This window comes from Morus notabilis, unplaced genomic scaffold (genome assembly GCF_000414095.1).
Source record: "Morus notabilis unplaced genomic scaffold, ASM41409v2 Scaffold1485, whole genome shotgun sequence".
Taxonomy (NCBI): Eukaryota; Viridiplantae; Streptophyta; class Magnoliopsida; order Rosales; family Moraceae; genus Morus; species Morus notabilis.
In genome coordinates, this window is record NW_010362745.1 from 1 (window position 1) to 18,678 (window position 18,678).

Genomic DNA, 18,678 nt, shown 5'->3' on the forward strand with positions numbered 1-18,678 from the left:
TTTTATTACATTTAATTTTTTATTATAATAAAAAATTCTCACATAAAATTATATCCCAATTTAAATTAAAAATTTAAATTAATAAATTAAATGGACCCTTAGATAGCGACCCGACTTAAAATTTATACGAAGTTTATTGGTTTAAATTTATTATAAATAGATTTATATTATAATTGAATTGACATAATTAATAAATAGATTGAGTTATGATTGACATCTTAATACGAAGTGACACGAATTAACACGATTAATTATATGTGTCATCTGTAATATAATGATATGTGATATAACATGAAAGTTTATATGACATATTAAATATAAATAATGTGAATTTTAATATTTATAAGTAAAGTTCATTTATTTTTCTTAAAGAAAAAGATAAATTGACCAATAAACATGTTAAATTTATCTTAATAGTGTTAAATAAATCATCATTATATTAATTATTTATTCAATATATTAATTTAAACAGATTATATGAGTTGACATGACTAATGCGATTAATAATTATGCTGTATTTGAGTTAACGTTTTTAATACGTTTAATAAATAGTTTATGTTTAAGTTGATATTTTTTAACACAATTAATAAATAAATTGACACAAATATAACTCATTAGCACAAGATTGAGGACGTCTGGTTTATGTATTCAGAATCATGATTTAGAACTATTCTCATTTTACGTGTATTTTTTATAAGAAAAAATACTATAAAAAATTATGAATCATGATTTAAAATTAAGAATTAATATAGGAAACAAACGTGAGTTCCTCTGTCCAAAATTGCCTCTCAAATGGTGTCCACGATTCACGCAACGCCACCTCATTAAGAAACTTATCACCTTTTTTCCGTCAAAACATACTCTCCGTTAAATTATGTAATTTCTCTCTCTTCTCTCCTCTTTCCTCTCTCCGTTTTCTTTTCTCCGGCACCTCAAATTTCTGATTCTTCTCATCCGTCAATGAAGGTTTGCGAACCTGCCAAGAAATCTCACAAAGCTTTAAAATCATTTTGATCGCAGATTAGGTTCTGACACTGAATTCGGAGGCTAAATTCGAGAACAATAAGAAAACCCAGAAATCGTGAATACCCATATTGGAGAATCAAACCCAGACGAGAGAGAGGGGAAGAGAGAGGAAGCATGAAAATATTCTTCAGGCGAGTATTTTTCTGCAAGTAAATAAAAAAGAAAAACTACTCTATGAAACAAAGAAGCTGTCAAACTGATGGGTTTTTGTTTCTATGTGAACCAAGAAGAAAAAGAAGAGGAGGAACGTATTAAAGAAAGAAAAATGGAGAAAAGAAGGAAAGAAGAGATGAACCTGTCAGAAAGCAAAATGAATGGAGACTGGAGAGAGAGAGGAGAGAGGAGGGAGAAACAAAAGAACTTTAAACGGACGTTTTTGACGGAAAAATGACTAATTTGTTAATGAGGAGGTGGAACTCTATAAGTGGTTGGACAGGAACAAGCAATTTTGGACAGATCTCAGTCCATCCCCTAAAGACGCGGAGGCTTTTGTGAGCCTCTCATCAACTTGGGGGCCCACTGTGGGCTTGCCTGTATTGGAAAATTATTGCCTGTAAAATTCTGTAAGGACCAAATTGCCCTTAATTTTCCCAGCAATAGAAAAAAAAAAAGAATTCTCTTGATTTTAGAACTTTAATGTTTAGATACGGTCCAATTTGTTTCATTAATTTAGTTCAATTCAAATAGTAAATAGTTTAAATTCGTATTTTATAAGTTCTTGAATTATATTTATCGTTTAAATTAAGTTAAATTATTCAATTAGAGTTTAACTATTCTTTAAATTTAACCGTTAAAATTATTTAAAAACAATAAAAATGTGTCAACTCTTTCTGTTTTTACTAAATATAAATTTAAATTTTATTCAATGTTCATATTAAAATTTTAATTGTATATCCAAACGTCAATTAAACTATAATTTAAACCACGTAATGTAAATTTTTCTGTTTAAATAAAAAAATTCAAATCAACAAAATTTAAACTAACAAATCAAGCGGGCGGCGCTACGTTATTTATCGTAGAATTTTTCAAACTGATGAGATAATATATACCATAATATTACGTCTGTATTCGTAGTTTTAGTTCACTAGAAATAATCAGTACTCGTGATTTTATGTTGGTTCCTTTTTGAGTGATTTTGTAGGTTTTTTCCCCTCTAAAGTAGTATGTACCTATATATGTAGTCATTTGAAATTATAACTTAGACGCACAAATAAATTACATTAACGTAAAACTTCTATTAGATCCTAACTGTACATGTTTTCAGATGACAAATTATGAGTTACGTTTAAGTAAATAATACTAGTGGCATTGAATTAAACATGCAAATAACAAAAGAAAATATCAAATAAAAAGTTGTTAACTTTGCAATATTTAAGGTCCGAGAGGAAATTATCTCATGGTTTTAACAAAGGTTACAGACTAGCTATATATGTGCACTGAAAAATTGCGTATGAATTATGAATTTACTCCTTAATCCGTTTGGCGTTGCTTTTAGGGACTATTTTTAACTTTTTTTAAAAAGTTATAGTAAATTAGAGTGTTTGATAAATCCTGCTTTTGTCCAACAACTTAAAAAACTGTTGTCAGGTACAAAAGAATTGGAGAGTCACAGAGGTTGCTTTTGCACAGCAAAATCTGCTGTCATTGTCCAAATTTATTAATATAACCTTAATACTAAAACTTAATTCTCAATCTACCTATTTTACTTTTCCATACCAAATTAAAAATCTTATATATTTAAAATAATTATTTAAAAATTAAATTTTTTTAACAAGTATACTTTGCTAAATTTTATTCGAATAAACAATTATCATACTTTACTTGAAAAAAACGACAATAAATAAGAAATTTAGTAGAGTTATTTTTCCCCTTGAATAAAATTACATTTTTTAAGAAATATTTTAATTAATAAAATTAAAATTAATTTTTTTATATTATGAATATTGAACTTTTAAATAGAAATAAAATCAACTATAAATATGTGCGCTAAAGTATGTCTACTTTTGTCATTATACATCTCCACAATAATTTGATACACAGTTTTCTAAACACCTAAATTTCCGCTTCTTCTACTCATAGCAGTTATGTAAAAATATTTACCAAACACTTGTATGTTTTTTTATCACAGTAACTTATTACTAACAACACACGAACAGTAAAAATTTTCAACAGCACAATAATGTTAAACTAACCCTTAATTTCATGCCTTTTTAGCTTTTTCCAAGTTAATATGTTGTAAAATGCCATAGCAATTTAAGTATCACCATTTTATTTTTTTGGTGACTTTTAGGGAAAGTCTAAGGGCAGTCTAGAATGGAACTGTACCAAAATGATCTCAAGAGTATATGGCAGGAGTATGGAATACTCAAAGCTAATTAAGAGTATAAATACGGGTAGGTCATAGTGTGATAGAGATATTGTACAGTACTAGAATGATTTTGTGTACAGTACTATAATGATTTTGTGTACAGACTAATTGAAGGAGCGGTGACAGTCTACCAGCATTTTATTAATTATCAGAAAAAAGTGCTTGAAAAAAATAGAAAAATAGCGATTTATGGTCCTACCAATTCATTCCATATGTATAGCCGGTTATATCTACTTCAGTTTTGTTTGGCCAAAGGAGAGGAGACACAGATAGAAGAAGAAAAGAAACAAAAACAAAAAGAACTATCAAGTTTGTACGTTTTCATTGCAAGGAAAGGTCATTGTATAGTAATATTTTAATTATGTATTGTCATATTGCGTACAAAATACCTTCTCATCAAGGTAGTTTCTAAGTAAGCGCCTTTATACAAAACCTTCATTCTAAAGCATTTGTGATCATCCTGACATATATATATATATATATATATACATACATACATGTGTACATACGATGTTATTATTTGTTTATTTAGCTATTTTAGTATAGCTTGATCATTTGTAGCTCTCCCACTTCCGTAGGACAGTATATGCTACAAGTATAATATAAAAGATTCAAAGTCCGCAAAATATGATACCTCCTCTTTTCTTTTGATTCTTCTAAAACAGTTTTTTTTTTCCTTAATAACCAAATAAAACTTTATTAAAAGAAAAGAAATTATAAATTAAGAGTACTTGTAATATTGGAGCATCTACAATAAAATTATACGTCAACAAAAAGTTGATTACCTGAAGGCTTTTGGAATAGGAGAGCTACCTTTTCTTTTTACAATACCCAAAATTTTGGTATGAAGTATATTTGGGTCCACGTAGAAAGGTAATTACTGGCATCTACGTTTTATTATGACTTTTTAATTTCCCACTCTGCCATCATATATTCCATTTCATTTTTTTTTTCAGGTCCAAGGACATGGGCTGGCCAATATATATATATATATGTGTGTGTGTGTGTGTGTGTGCATGCAGCCTATAGTATGTAGGTTAAAACGCTTATGATTTGGCCTATAAGTTTGTGCATATATATATGTGTGTGTGTATATGCATGCAGCCTATAGTATGTAGGTTAAAACGCTTATGATAAGTTTGTGCATAAAGTGCTCAAGCATTTCCTCGTTAAAAGCTCTCCTCACATGCGTATACACATATCCTGGGACAGCCCCACCTACCCACTTGTAAATATCCTTAATTTGTTCTTGAATCCAACTTGTTTATAGTAATAATTAACAACGTCGTCTTAGCCCTTATATATAGTGGAGAATGTTTCAAACCATTATTGTGTTTTAATAAGTCTCGCATAATGTTGTTATTTGTGAATCTCTTACAAAAAAAAAAGAAAAAGATTTTCCTATTTAGTTTAAGAAATAATTATATAATGCTAATTATAGTTACGATCTGAGGAATAAAATACTAATGACTAGTGCGACACCGCAGTAAAGCTTAAATTTGAAAGAGTGATCAAAGCTGTAATGATCAGTAGGATTATCTAATTAACTAATTAACTGGATATAATATTTCACGTAACTTATAATTACTGATATACAGATAAAATAAAAAGTGAAGTGCATTTATGAATATGTTGAATAAATTTTGGCATGGGATATATGCATGAGCAGCAATAATTGCCTGCTAGCCCATTATCTTGATGTACATAAATTAGTCATGTCGAAAGACAAGCTCCGTATGGTATCCAAGACTAAATAATAAGCAGTTGTTTATTATTATTATTATTTTCTTTTAATTTCAAGGGTGAGGGATTCGAATTGCACAGAAAAATTCAAGTCTGAAATTATCGGTAGGACTATATTCTTAATTACAATACAATATTATAATTAATTGAAAATTTCTTATGGAAGAAATTATTATTTTTCACTAGGTATTATTGTTTTAATTGTTTGATTAATTTTTCAATACTTTGACCTATAATTGAGAATAAATTTGCGTTACCTGTTGAAAATTTTAAACGTGTACACTTATTAATCAAGCTATTGAAAAATTAATCCAACAATTAAAATAACAACTCCACCGAACAATGAAAAAGTTTCATACGTGCGGCAGAAATTCTCTAACAATAATTACTTACCCATTTCTTTGGTGAAAAGTATAATGAATAAATGCAAATGAAGAATGAGGTTGATTTCATCATATTTCAACAATTCTCCCCAAAACTTGTTCTATTAGCAAGAATTTAACTTAACAATTGTTTGGCATTAAAGTGCTCCTAACTTAACAATAGTTTTAGATTGGGAGAGAAGGAGATAATAACATTTTTTTTTTCAGGGAACAAAAATAGATGGGAGAAGTTTTTGGTAAGTTAAGTAAATAGAAGTTTTATTTTGTGACTTTTAATAGTCCAAGAATATCCAAGAAATTCCATAAATTTATTCCAAAGAATAATGGAGTTAAAAAAGAAATAAATGAACATACATAACATTTAAAGCTTTAATAACTATTATCAAATTAATTATAGTTGTTAAGTTTGATTCATTACACTATAGAATAAAAACGGAAATAACAGACAAATCGTCGTCGTCCAATATTTAGATGAAATTAATGGAGGCAAGGATTAGGTGAGTCATGGAAATGGCAATTTCCTTAACACTTTCTCTTCCTTCTCTATCTCAAACCCTAGCTCCATTTCTGTCTTTTCCTCTCGATCCACTCTCTTGGCAGCTTTTTGGTCTTAGACGACTATCTTCAATTTCATTTTCCAGAATGCACTAATTAAATTCCCTCGTATAAGATCATTTTGTTAATTTCATAGTCATCTCAACAAATTCATCGTGCGTACGTCTAACAAAATGGAAATTACAATTTACGTCTGGAAGGGAGATGTTCTGGAGGCAAATTAAGACCAGAGATATATAGGACGTTGCAGAGGTAGATATTATTGATTATATGCTGCTGCGAAGGAAGGAAAAAAAAAAAAAAAGGTCACCACTAGCTATCATGACTTATTTTGCAACTATTTTATTTCTTGAAGAATGGAAGAATATTGATCCTTTCTGATAGAGGGTAAAAGTTGCAAAGGAAATACCCGACTCTAAGATCATAAATAAAAACATGAAAAGACCATAAAAATTTAACGTAGTTCGATAATGTGTTTGCATCCAGTTGGTACGCAGCGGCAAGAGAGCAACTTTATTGGTGACAAACACTATCAAATTGCTTCATATGGATATCAGACCATCTCTAATGTAAATGTTAATGCCAATTATATGTTGAGAATGGTGTCTTAGAAGCATGAGATGTAATATGATATTTATTATTTATTTAATAAAAGAGTTTATTCATCATTTTATGTGCATATATTTATGAATATCAAATGAAAATTCCATGATTATTTATGTAACCTTAAACATTGTATATAAGTGTTATATATGAGAGGATAAAGTTTAAAGATAATAATAAAAAACATTGTTCATAATGAATTTAATTAAAGTTCAGAATCTTTAAATTAAAACATTATTAATACATGTCATTCCCATTTAGAATGGAACGGTGTTATCTGCATTGTTAATATGGTGAGATATTGAATGAGTGTATTTCGCATAATGAGATTATGTGGAACAGGGACACAGACACAATACGAATTTCTAATAATTTCCGTTAAGTATAGAAATTCTAATTGAGTCTACCGATGGTTATATATAGAATGATCTTAATCCTGAGTTCTTAACAAACTTCTATTTATGGATTTGTATATTTTGATTTACTCGGTACGGATTCTGAGACCCTGAATCCTATTCCTTGTATTTTAGAGACATAATGAAGTAGGTAGCCGGGAATGTTATTATACGAGATGGAATCCATTCCTTCTTGAGAAATAAGTAGATAAATAATTCTCTTGAGTGTTGATTCGGTACTTGAATTAGTAAGAGCGCTCTGGTTCATGAATGTGTTTTATGAATCACTATCCATTAGAGAATCAATGGTACTCAAGGATGAAGATATAATTAGAGAGGTTAACAGGTTCTACCTGGCTCTAATTATGAATTATTTATGGAGGATTGATCTATATGCAATGACTATATCAAATGGGCACTTCACAGTTTAGAAGTAATTAATGTCTATAATTTCGAGAGTGCAATTCCAAGTTCATAGTGAAGTAACTATTGGAATTAATAGAATTAATTAATTAATTAAAGTGTTTAATTAATTATTAATTTTATTGGAGCTTGGGATTATAGGTCCATTAGTCCCTGCGTCATCCTTGTAATTCTGCCAGACACAAATGGCAAAATGATTTTTTTAGAATTACGGAATTCTAAAAATTAAATACTAAAAAATAATTAATTGAGAATTAATTATTATTTAAATAATGTGATTATTTAAATTTGAATTTGAATTATGAACATAATTTAAATTTATCCTTTTAAACTTAGTTGATAAGTTGTTCAATTTAGAATTCAAATTAATTTAAGTTTGACTTAAATTCGAATTTAAATTTGAATTAAAATTAGACTACAAGATAAATGATGATTTTCTCTTCCTTCCCTATCTGGAATTGGCACCACACACAAGGATAGAAAACCCTACATATGGCCGGCCACATTGAGAAAAAGGAGAGGAGATTTTTTGTTCCAAATTCAAATAGGAGATAAAGATTGGATTCCTTCTAGAAGTTTGACTTCTACTCTATAAATAAGACATGATAAAATTGCGCATGACAATTTTTTGACCTAATTTTGAGAGGGCTGGCCGAAATCCCTAATAGAGAGAGAAAGAAAATTTTCTCCCAAAAAATTCGACACCGTGCATGCGTTGGTGTTTGTGGAAATTTCGAGTGTTTGTTCCAACCCGATTTTGTCTTAAGTGTGCCCGCACAAACGTCTACGTAGATTCAAGGAATTGACGTGGAAGACTTTGGTTTTCTAAACACAAGGCTTTGGAGCAAAGATTGTTCGAGATCAAAAGAACTCAAGTTATCGTCCTAATCGCCCTCCAGGTATTTTCCCTAATTGAGTTCTTAATAAATAAATTAATATGATTAATTTATTCGTGCATAAATTAATATAATCTATAGAGTATCACAAAAGTTTTAGAAAAATTTTTGTTATACTTGATCCGCCTCCCCCACGCTTCCGCATCCGAATTCGATTCGGAAACCAACATTATATATTTAACATTAAAAATTATGATATAGTATGTTATTTTTGTTTTTACTCCAATATATAATGCTATTTAAAATATTAAATCTACTTTTTCTTATAATTATTAAGTTTTGAAAGTTGTAAAAGTAAACTTTTATTTTTAAAATAATTTAAAAATGTAAAAGATGCATCAATTACATGGAAAAAGTAAACATTTCAACCAAAAAGAATCAAATGTCAAATTTATCATATTCTATACTTAATGAGAAATTTGTCACAAAATATAACATATGAAAAATTTGACACAACAAATAGCATTATCAATTGACACATTAATTATAGCATTGTAATAGAAATGGTCTTATAAATTACAAGCTCCCATTCGGATTACCAATAAAAATAGTGAACTATCAACTTAAATTTCCAATGAGAATAAATCAGATCTGCATCCCCTCAAAATGAGCCACAATCTGTCGCTTGAAAATCATATCTAATGCAAAAGAGAACCTTCCCAATGGAAAGCAAATTTTCTCTCTCCCATTCTCAATCAATTTTTACAAGGTGCACGCGAGAAAAATGAATTATATTACAATTCTTACAACACTAGTTGAGCGAAAAAGAACAACATTATTTCATATTACATTTCGCCAAACCACTTAACGAAATTAGTGAAAAAACAAATAGCCATCGTTATCAAATTAACAAATCACAACCAAAATAAGTAGATGATATACATGCACTATATTATATATGTCACAGGCCAGCAGTGAACCGCACGCCGGTTGCCGGCAACCACGACTGCCCGGCAATGAAGTTCGCAACGGTGAACTGCGAAGCCTCGGACGAGCTAGTTATAACTCGATAACCGCTCCACTTCACCCTCCTGCTGGTGGAAGCAGCCGGCCCTAGATTCCTATATTCCCCATAATACAAAGTATTCAGAGCAAAATCACCGTCCCATTCCAGCCACCCCGCGGGGTCCACCAAGCTATCCAAGTACGTCTGCATGAACACAGTCCTCGAGTACTGCTTCCACGGCCTCCCCAAGTATGTCTTGAAAGAGCTGAGCACCGGCTTCAGGTCCGCCGCGGCCATGACTCGCGAGTTATGGATCGAAATGCCGGTGTTCTGGTTCGGATCGGTGCGGCCCTGGGCGGTGATCGTGTTCTTCTGCTTGCTCATCGGCCGCCGAGCGTAGATCATGCAGTTCTGGAGGACGGCTGCTGCGTTGCCGAATATGAAGTCGACGGTGCCGTAGATGTAGCATTCTTTGTAGAATTGCCGTTGGGAGTGGACATAGAGGGTGTCTTGGTAGCCCTCGAAGCCGCAGCGGTAGAAGACGGAGAGATCGGCGCCCGACCGGAGGGCCACAGCTTGGTGGTTCTCGGGACCAGCGGTGTTGCGGAATGTGATGCCCTGGGCGATGAAACCCTCGCCGGTTACCGCTGAAATATCGAGCAATTGACTTGGGGAAATTAGTGACGTACATCAAGTTTTCAAAGCTTTGAATAATTCTTATTTTTTGGGTTGTAGATGAGGATTCAGGATATAATTAATTGCACATGGATATGACTAGACTGACACAAAAAGATCTTAAACAAATTAAAGTTTTTTTTATCAGCTTAAACACATTAAACAAAATAAAGTTGGCACTACGGCCATCACGACATTTTTAAATTGATCATGTCCATTTCCCTGGTCAAACCCCAAGCATGGAAAAAAAAAAAACAAAAAAGATAGAAGGGAGTTCAATTAAGAATAGGAGTCAGGAGACAAATATGTATGCATGATTAAGACACCAAATAAATGATTTATAAGATTGTAATATGATTAATTGTAACTTGAAATGATCAAAAAAATAATAACAATAATAAAAGTCTCTTACCAACTGTTGCAGAATTGAAAGTAGTGTAGCCTCCGCCTCCAACGCTACGGCTACCGGTGATAATAGTGTACCTCAGTCCATCACCGACCAACATGATATTCTTCAATTTATTTCCAATCTCAAGGTTCTCATTATAAACGCCTCTCTTCACATGAATAATAAACCTCCCACTCCCACTCCTCTTCGCCGCCGCGTCCAACGCCGCCTTAATTGTCTCGTGGTCTCCGGACCCGTCCTTCGCCACCACTAGGTTCGGAGACTGCGACGAGGACTGCAACAGCTTGCGGTCCCCCGGCGAGAGCCAGATCGGAAAACCGTCCTTATAGGCATTCGTCACCGGAGGAGCTGAGGCATTGTTGGTTGCCAAAGTGTTGCTTATGAGCTTAGAAACATTGTTGGACATAAGAGGCCACACGAAGTCAGAGACGCCGAGCTCGACGAAACCGGCGCGGCAAGTGTCGAGGTTGGTCAGGGCGGTACTGAGCCATGTTTGGGCGTCGAAGTCGGTGCACTTAGTAGAGGGGTCTAGGGTTTTGTTAAGCAAGAGAATGGCATCTTCGTAGAGCTTCAAACAGTCGGACCATGCAGCTTTTTCCTTGTCGTTTCGGCACTTGGAACCGAGCCACTTGTTGTGGCTGTCGGCTTTCAGCGCCTGTTTGAGCGAGATTTGGAGTTCTAGTTTCTTGAAGTCGGCCTTGAGTTTTGGGATGAAGAGCTTTTGGTGGTTATCGTTGTCCCTCCACGATTGTTTGCAAGTTTCGGGATAAGGGGTTCTGTTGCACCACCAATCTATGCCGTTTGAGTGAACACTAGACAGAGTCAGTGATAACAATGAACTGAAGGATAAGAATAGAACGAATAACCCAAGATTTTTCGTCATTAATGTGGAGGAGTTTCCTTAGATTTCTTTGGTTGCTTGTGAAGTGTCTGACCTTGAGAAGGGCGTGTGTTTATATAGGGCTATAGGCGAGTTGAAGATGAGGATGTGGTGGTGACAGCTGGTTGGCTGGTTTTGAAAATGGAGGGAGATCAGAGTAAAAACTAATGAATATATATAAAATTGGAAGATCGATATGAGGGTTCAGACTTCAGATCATATACTATACAATTGTTGTTGTTGTTGTTTTTTTGTTTTTTGTTTTTTTTTTTTCAATATTCTTTGTGTGGAAAGAAAGGATATCCTTTAAAAGAGACAAATGATTGTATGATGTGCTACAATTGAGTCGTATTTTAATAATGCCGGAAACGTTTGGTTACAGACGGCCGTTTAACCTTGACCAGGACACTGCCTATATTATAATTTGCTTAAAAGAAGGTAAATTCTTATGTATTAATTCGAACACTACTATTAGGCATCCGGTGTTGCGTATCACCCACTACTAACCGAAAGTGAGTCCTGCATTATGGGACCACCGGTAGAACTCGCGTTGTATTAATAATAGTGCTTAGACCGATGATGCCAGTAAGTATTTTTCTATCAGTTATGTCTAACAACTATATTATTATTAGGGAATATTGTTAAAAACTAGAATTATAAGGAACTAGTAGGTTATTACATTATTGTGTGCTCATTTCTTTACTCTTTAGCTTTCGATATCTGTTTTTGGCAAGTCGATCGTGAAAGGCTAAATTTTTTGGAGAATAATATTGCATATTGTCATATCATATATACGTACAGTTCAATTTAGAGATTGTATGAACTAATAATCTATACCAAATCATCGAACAATAACCCGAGTTAGAAGCAAAAGAGGCTAAATTATTAGACATAATTAGTATTTCTGAAGCCTTTTTGTTTTTTGTTTTTTTATTTTTTTGAAATGGCAACTCACAACGTGTTTCAGCGCTAAAAGAGTCGTCGTTATATTATGCCGGTTACATTATAAAGTCATCTTTGGTGTCTCCCTTCGTGTGCTGGATAAAGCAGGTGTAAAAGCTCGACCTAAATACGAATTGAAATGACCAAAGAAACCAAGAATCCAAAGCAGAAGTTTAATGAACAACCACACCGAAAACCGGAGAAACCTCAAAAGGAAATTTTATTAACAGTTTACTCAGAACAACAAGACCAAAATGACTAATCTACCCTTACATTATATTAACTATAAAAAACCACGATCTGGTATTTAATTAACCAATCTTCACAGCTCCAATCTTTTGTTGGCCGCCTGTCATAACAGTTGGTGTTTTGACTATAGGGTTTTTAAATAATATAAGGTCTAGCTCAGTAATGCATGAATTTTATTCCCAATTAGAGAGAAACATAAATCTGTTTAATAAAATACAGGAGAGGGAATTATATCTGGCCAATAGATAGATGTCTGACTAATTTTATTCTAAATATAGAATGTTGACTTTGAACATTCTAAGCGGCTATACAAAGCGCGTTGATTGTTCGACGGAAACAGCTCGCATCACCATAGGATGTTGTTGTTTTATTAGTTGGTGGTTTTAGTTCACGTTTAATGATCTGTAGTTCATTATTTCCTTTATATATATATATATATATATAATATTTTACATTTACACACACACACAAGTTACACTAATTAAGGTTTCACGTCATCTTATCTGTGAAATATAAAAGTTAATATTTATTTCGACTACATTGTAATATTGCCTGAGATGACGACTATATATGTGTAACTGTGACAATCGGAAACGAAATTTGTTTTCTTAATTGTTAATTAGTGAGCGACTAATAATTGTTTAAAAAAATGAGTAATGAAAATCTCTCGGTGATAAATTTACTCGCGTCGTGAAAGTTCCAGAAAAGTATAAAAATATATATTATTGCTAGCTAGCGACAACCAAAAAAGGAAAAGTCAGATTTCTTATTTAAATATAGTTGAATGCGCAGCATGAGACAGACCATTTTCTATTATACATACATACATATATATGTTGGGTTTTTTTAGTTGACAATTTATTGGCAGCGTTTAAAATTAAAAAAAAAAAAACACAGGTTCAAGATTATGTAGAAAAGCCGAGGTGAAGATTAACCGAGTTGCAGCAGTAATGAAGTTTGAATTCAAGAGATATTTGAAAGTGCTGTTGATTTTAAATGTGGGATTTCAAGATATAAATGCTGAGATAAAAGATATGTTTTGGTTTGAAATTTAAAAAGTGTGCTGCAGAGATCTATCATTTATTTATATAAATGATTTGAAGTTGTATGGCTTATCCACAAAAGTCAACGTGAGGGATAATGTGAAGTTACAAGCCAAAGTGTGACGTGAAGAATTAATTAGATGGTTTATCTAAAGAAGCAAAACGCGGAGATAATGGGTACAGATAAAGTGAATGGGAAGGAGTATCAGAGTGGGTCACTAACCGTAGTTCGGTGAAATTTTAGGAGTAGATCTACAATAGCAGGAATGGATTTTCTAAAGGAAGAAGTTACACGCCCTCTACTACTCAACAGGTCTAATTATTCATGCTAGAAGGCTCGGATGAAGGCGTTTATCAAAGCTATTGACGAGAAGGTTTGCCGTGCTGTGTTAACTAGATGGACACATCCTACCACGAAGAATGAAGCCGGAGAAGAAATTATGAAACGTGAAGAGAAGTGGTTGACTGAAGAAGATAAATTGGCGAACAACAACTCGAGAGCCCTGAATGCTATATCTAATGGAATTAAGGTCAATCAATTCAAGTTTATCTCAACATGTGAATTGGCCAAGGAAGCTTGGAATATTTTACAAACAACTCATGAAGGAACTACAGCGATCAAATTGTCGAAGCTTAAAATCCTTATTACTAGGTTTTAAAATTTATAAATGCTTGAAAGTGGGACCATTTTTTATTTTAATTCTAAGTTATGTGATATTACTAATGAGGTATTTGCTCATGGTGAAAAATATTCTAAGAAAAGATTGGTGAGGAAGACCCTGAGATTGTTACCTGAAAGATTTGCCTACAAGGTCCCCGCAATTGAAGAAGTCCCGGATGGATTCAATGAAGCTAGATGAATTAATGGGTCCTTGCGAACTTTTGAGATGAACTTGACGCAAAACAATAAGGATAAAAGTATTGCTCTATAAGTCGAAGTCCGAAAATCCCCCAAAGAGAATAAATCTGATGATGATGAAGATTTGGCCGAATCACTTACTCGGTTGTGCAAGAGTTTTGATAAAATTCTTAAGAAGATTAACAAGAGGTCTAAACCAGAAAATTCTGAAAAATTAAATAATTTCCAGAAAAATAAAAGTGTTCTCGTTGCTGGTGATGTTAAGAAGAATAAATGAATTTAATGTCGGGAATGTGACAGTTATGACCACATTCAATTCAAGTGTGTCAATACCCTCAAAAAGAAGAAAAAATCGCTCAATGCCACCTAGAGTGATGATGAGGATGATGAAGATCATGTGAGTAATTGTGTTGCCTTTAATGTCTACACTGATTGGGAAGTTTCAGCTAAAAAAGCTGCATACAGTATTGCAACAAGTTCTGCAACATATTTTTGTGACAGAAAAGATGACAGATCTGAATCCGAATCTGATTGCAGTAGTGATGGTGAAGAATTAATTGATAAAATCATCGTGGAAGAATACAAAACCATACATAGTAAGTTGGTTAAAGTGTGCGCAATAAATAAGTGCAAGTCGATGAACTTGTAAAAAAAAAAGATGTGTTGAAAAGGGCCGCTATTAATTTTGATCTCTTTATTGCTGAGAAGGAAAAGAAATTGCAAGAGAGTAGGGCTAAATTGGAAAATACTCAGAAAAATTTGAAGATGTTGAATTCAGGAACGGACAAGTTAGATCACATTCTTTCACTGGGAAAATCAAGCGATGATCGTCATGGCCTTAGATACACTGGTGAAAGCACAAGTTCAAAGGCGCCTTTGATTGAATGTTCACACCTAATCCACCGTCTGCACTTCCTACATTCACTCCCGGAAATTGAAATAGGAAAACAGGAATTGTAACCTCCCGGTATGCTGTAGTCAGCCTCACGGTGTGCCTGACTGGCGAGTTTGCCGTCTCCACGGCTTTCCCTTTTGCGGGCTGCTCCTCAAGCAAGGAACATTGGAATTAGCACCATTCCTATGAGTGCTTTTGTCTCGAAAAGCCAACAAAGGGGCAGCCCTCTCTCTTTCTATCTCTCAGTATCCCACGTCCTCAACTTAAGAGGTTTTGCACTTCACCTTCTTTATCCAAATTTTTCAATAAAGTTTATCCTTCAGTATTAGTGCCTTCTTGAAATATCTGGAAAATTTCAAGATTCACGGGGAAAATAAAGCAATGATCGTCAAGGCCTTAGATACACCGATAAAAGTACAACTTCAAAGATAGTATTTGTGAAGGAATCGCCTACACCTTAACCTCAGACTGCCCCCGTAAGAAACTCACTATCTCACATCCTCGACTTAAGAGGTTTTGCACTTCACTTTTTTATCCAAATTTTTTGATAAAATTTATTCTTCAGTATTAGTGCCTTCTTGAAATATGCATAAATTAATAGGTTATATATGGTGTCCTACGTTAATAAGGAGTTACATATAAGGAATAGAAGTTCTATAAATAGAACTTAAGATCATTCATTATGCGGGCTTCCTGGGTTTTAACGCATACTATTTTGAAAAATTCCCATTATCATTCTTCGGGAGAAGTAGTAGTCTTTGAGAGAAGATGTTTGCAGTGTTGAAGGGAGTTCAACCGTTTATCATTCTTCGGGAGAAGAATTTAAAGCTTTTGGGAGAGTGCAATCTGCCAACTGAAGGGATTTCACCGTGCAGAGTTTGAAGATAAGTGGTGCTCGCTGAACAAGGCCATCAAATAGATTCGACACAATAGTAATATTGTCAAAGAGAGAGTCTTTGAGTGTATAAGTCTGATTGGTGATTGTAATCATTTATACTTAGTGGATTGTTCACTGTTTGGGCATGACCCCGCTGATGTAGGTGGTTACTGAATTGCGATACAAATTCTTTGTGCCTATTTGTTTATAGCTTTTATAGTCTATTAATTTAGCTCGATAAAATAATTGTAAAAAACGGATCTAACAATATGTTATGAACCAGAATCATGAAATTTAGAGAAATATAGAATATTGCAGCGCCAAATTAGCTGGATACGATATCATATAATATATAGTTCTGACCTTCACGACTTCACGTAATGATAGGCTTAATTTTTTTTCTCCGGAGCAAAGTTGTGATATTTTTAATCCGTGTGATGACTTTCGCTTTTGTTATTCTTCTTTTTTCAATTTTTTTTCTCCGGAGCATAGTTGCGATATTTTTAATCCGTGTGATGACTTTCGCTTTTGTTATTCTTCTTTTTTTTTTTTTTTTGGACAACTTTTTTCCTGACGAAATTTTTATTTTCCGCATGACAGTACATCAATTGTTAGAAACCTCAACCTTTTCACGACTCTAATTCGAGAAAAACATGAAAGCAGGATGCTGTTTCTATATAAAATGCTTCCAAGTTCCAAAGTATAATTTTAGTACTAAAACGTAAAAGATCGACTCCAGAGTTTTACCAACAGATACACTAATATACATGACCATCGAAAATGTTAATATGTATTTGTCCAAATCGTGAGAGATATGTGGATTAATCCATTTATTTCCGAGAATCTAGCAAGATTTTAACCAGTTTATATTAATTTTCTACGTTTTCTTACAATTATCGCTATTCAATTTGCTTATATATGCATGATGCATCACAACTATTGTATATATAATGCGGCCGGTTTGCTATCCCTCGATTCATTTGATGTGATGCGCATGCCTCAAGTTATTTCTTTTTTTAGGCCTTTCCTGTATGTTATATTCATTGATTTGTTATAAATATCAATAATGCTTTATAGTTTATGTTCATCCTGGATATAATAATCTTCTTCAAGTTCTCCAGATGCCAACCAGTAACGTGTAAAGCTCCTAATGTTAATACTAATCAATGAGCAGTTTACTCATTAATCTAATTAGGAGTGTTAGATTGATCTTCTCATTAATCTAATATGATTACACTAGCTATACATTCTTTTATTTGTTCGTTTGTTTTGGTAAAGACGGAATTAGTAACAAGATCCTTGAGACTTAATTAAATAGGTCAAAAATGGAAACTCATGAAATGGTCAGAGTACACCAATTTATAATTTGTTATGCATATACTTATAGAAGATCATCTTATCTTGAGACATTCTTGATCATATCCATAATCGACAGGTTTAAACCACTAACTATGACATTAAATATGGGACACATAATTCAAGACATAAGAACTATTAAATATAATCACAAACTTTGGCCTTAGTGTACATAAGTTACCAATAATACAGTGCCGTACGTGAATCTCACAGCGAGGAAGTGATATCTTATCTTGAAGGAATACGATTTTGCTAATTAATCGAAAGACCCTAGATGTATAACCCGCCATTTTGTTCAGATTTAAAATAAAGAAACAATTAATTTACATCAAATAATTCAATTTATATTATAAATACATAACATATCTTCCTCTAAAAATAATTGTACATAAATAAAAAAATGTACAAAAATTCAATAGTTAATCACCAACCCAATTATGCTTTTGCCCAAACAAATAAATAATATATTTGAATCATAAACAAATATAAATATTCAAAGTCAACGTGATCAAAGTCCGGTCGTGAACGGCACACCAGTGTTCGGCAACCACGACTTGCCGGCAATGAGGTTACCGACGGTGAACCTCGACGCCACACTTGAACTGGTTATGACGTGGAAACCGGGCCATTGGACTCTCCGTCTTGTATTAGAAGAAGGCCCAAAATTCTTGTACTCTCCATAGTACAACGTCTTGAGCGCAAAAGAAGACCTGTCCCATTCCAACCATCCAGAAGGGCTCACCAAGCGGTCCAAATAACACTTGAGGAAAACGGTTCGAGAGTAGAGCTTCCAGGGCCGGCCCAAGTACGTTTTAAAGGAGCCGACGACGGGCCTGAGATCAGGCGCGGCCCGGACTTGAGAATTGTGGATCGAAATCGCTGTGCTTTGATATGGGTCGTTTCGTCCATGGGCCGTGATCACGTTCACTTGGCCCTTTAGAGGCCTTCTGACGTAGATCATGCAGTTTTGGAAGACCACAGCTGCGTTACCAAAAATGAAGTCTATGGTGCCGTAGATATAGCATTCTTTGTAGAATTGTCGTTGTGAGTGGACCATTAGAGTGTCTTGGTATCCTTCGAAGCCACAGCCATAGAACACAGAGAGGTCAGAGGCTGATCTAAGAGCGACTGCTTGACCTTTTAGTGGACCGGCTG

At 33.6% G+C, this 18,678-nt stretch overlaps 2 protein-coding genes across 2 annotated transcripts; both read right to left on the bottom strand.

The window, feature by feature from the left end:
- Window positions 1–9,293: 9,293 nt before the first annotated feature.
- On the bottom strand, window positions 9,294–11,328 carry LOC21384421 (probable pectinesterase/pectinesterase inhibitor 17). Its single transcript, XM_010102797.2, has 2 exons — window positions 10,426–11,328; window positions 9,294–9,985 (listed from the first exon to the last, which is right to left on the bottom strand). Exons 1-2 carry the CDS (start codon window positions 11,303–11,305, stop codon window positions 9,294–9,296), a joined length of 1,572 nt encoding a protein of 523 aa, XP_010101099.1. The 5' UTR covers window positions 11,306–11,328.
- A 6,574-nt stretch (window positions 11,329–17,902) lies between these two features.
- On the bottom strand, window positions 17,903–18,648 carry LOC112092444 (probable pectinesterase/pectinesterase inhibitor 59). The gene has a single exon (XM_024168644.1). It carries the CDS (start codon window positions 18,578–18,580, stop codon window positions 18,032–18,034), a length of 549 nt encoding a protein of 182 aa, XP_024024412.1. The 5' UTR covers window positions 18,581–18,648; the 3' UTR covers window positions 17,903–18,031.
- Between the last annotated feature and the right edge of the window lie 30 nt (window positions 18,649–18,678).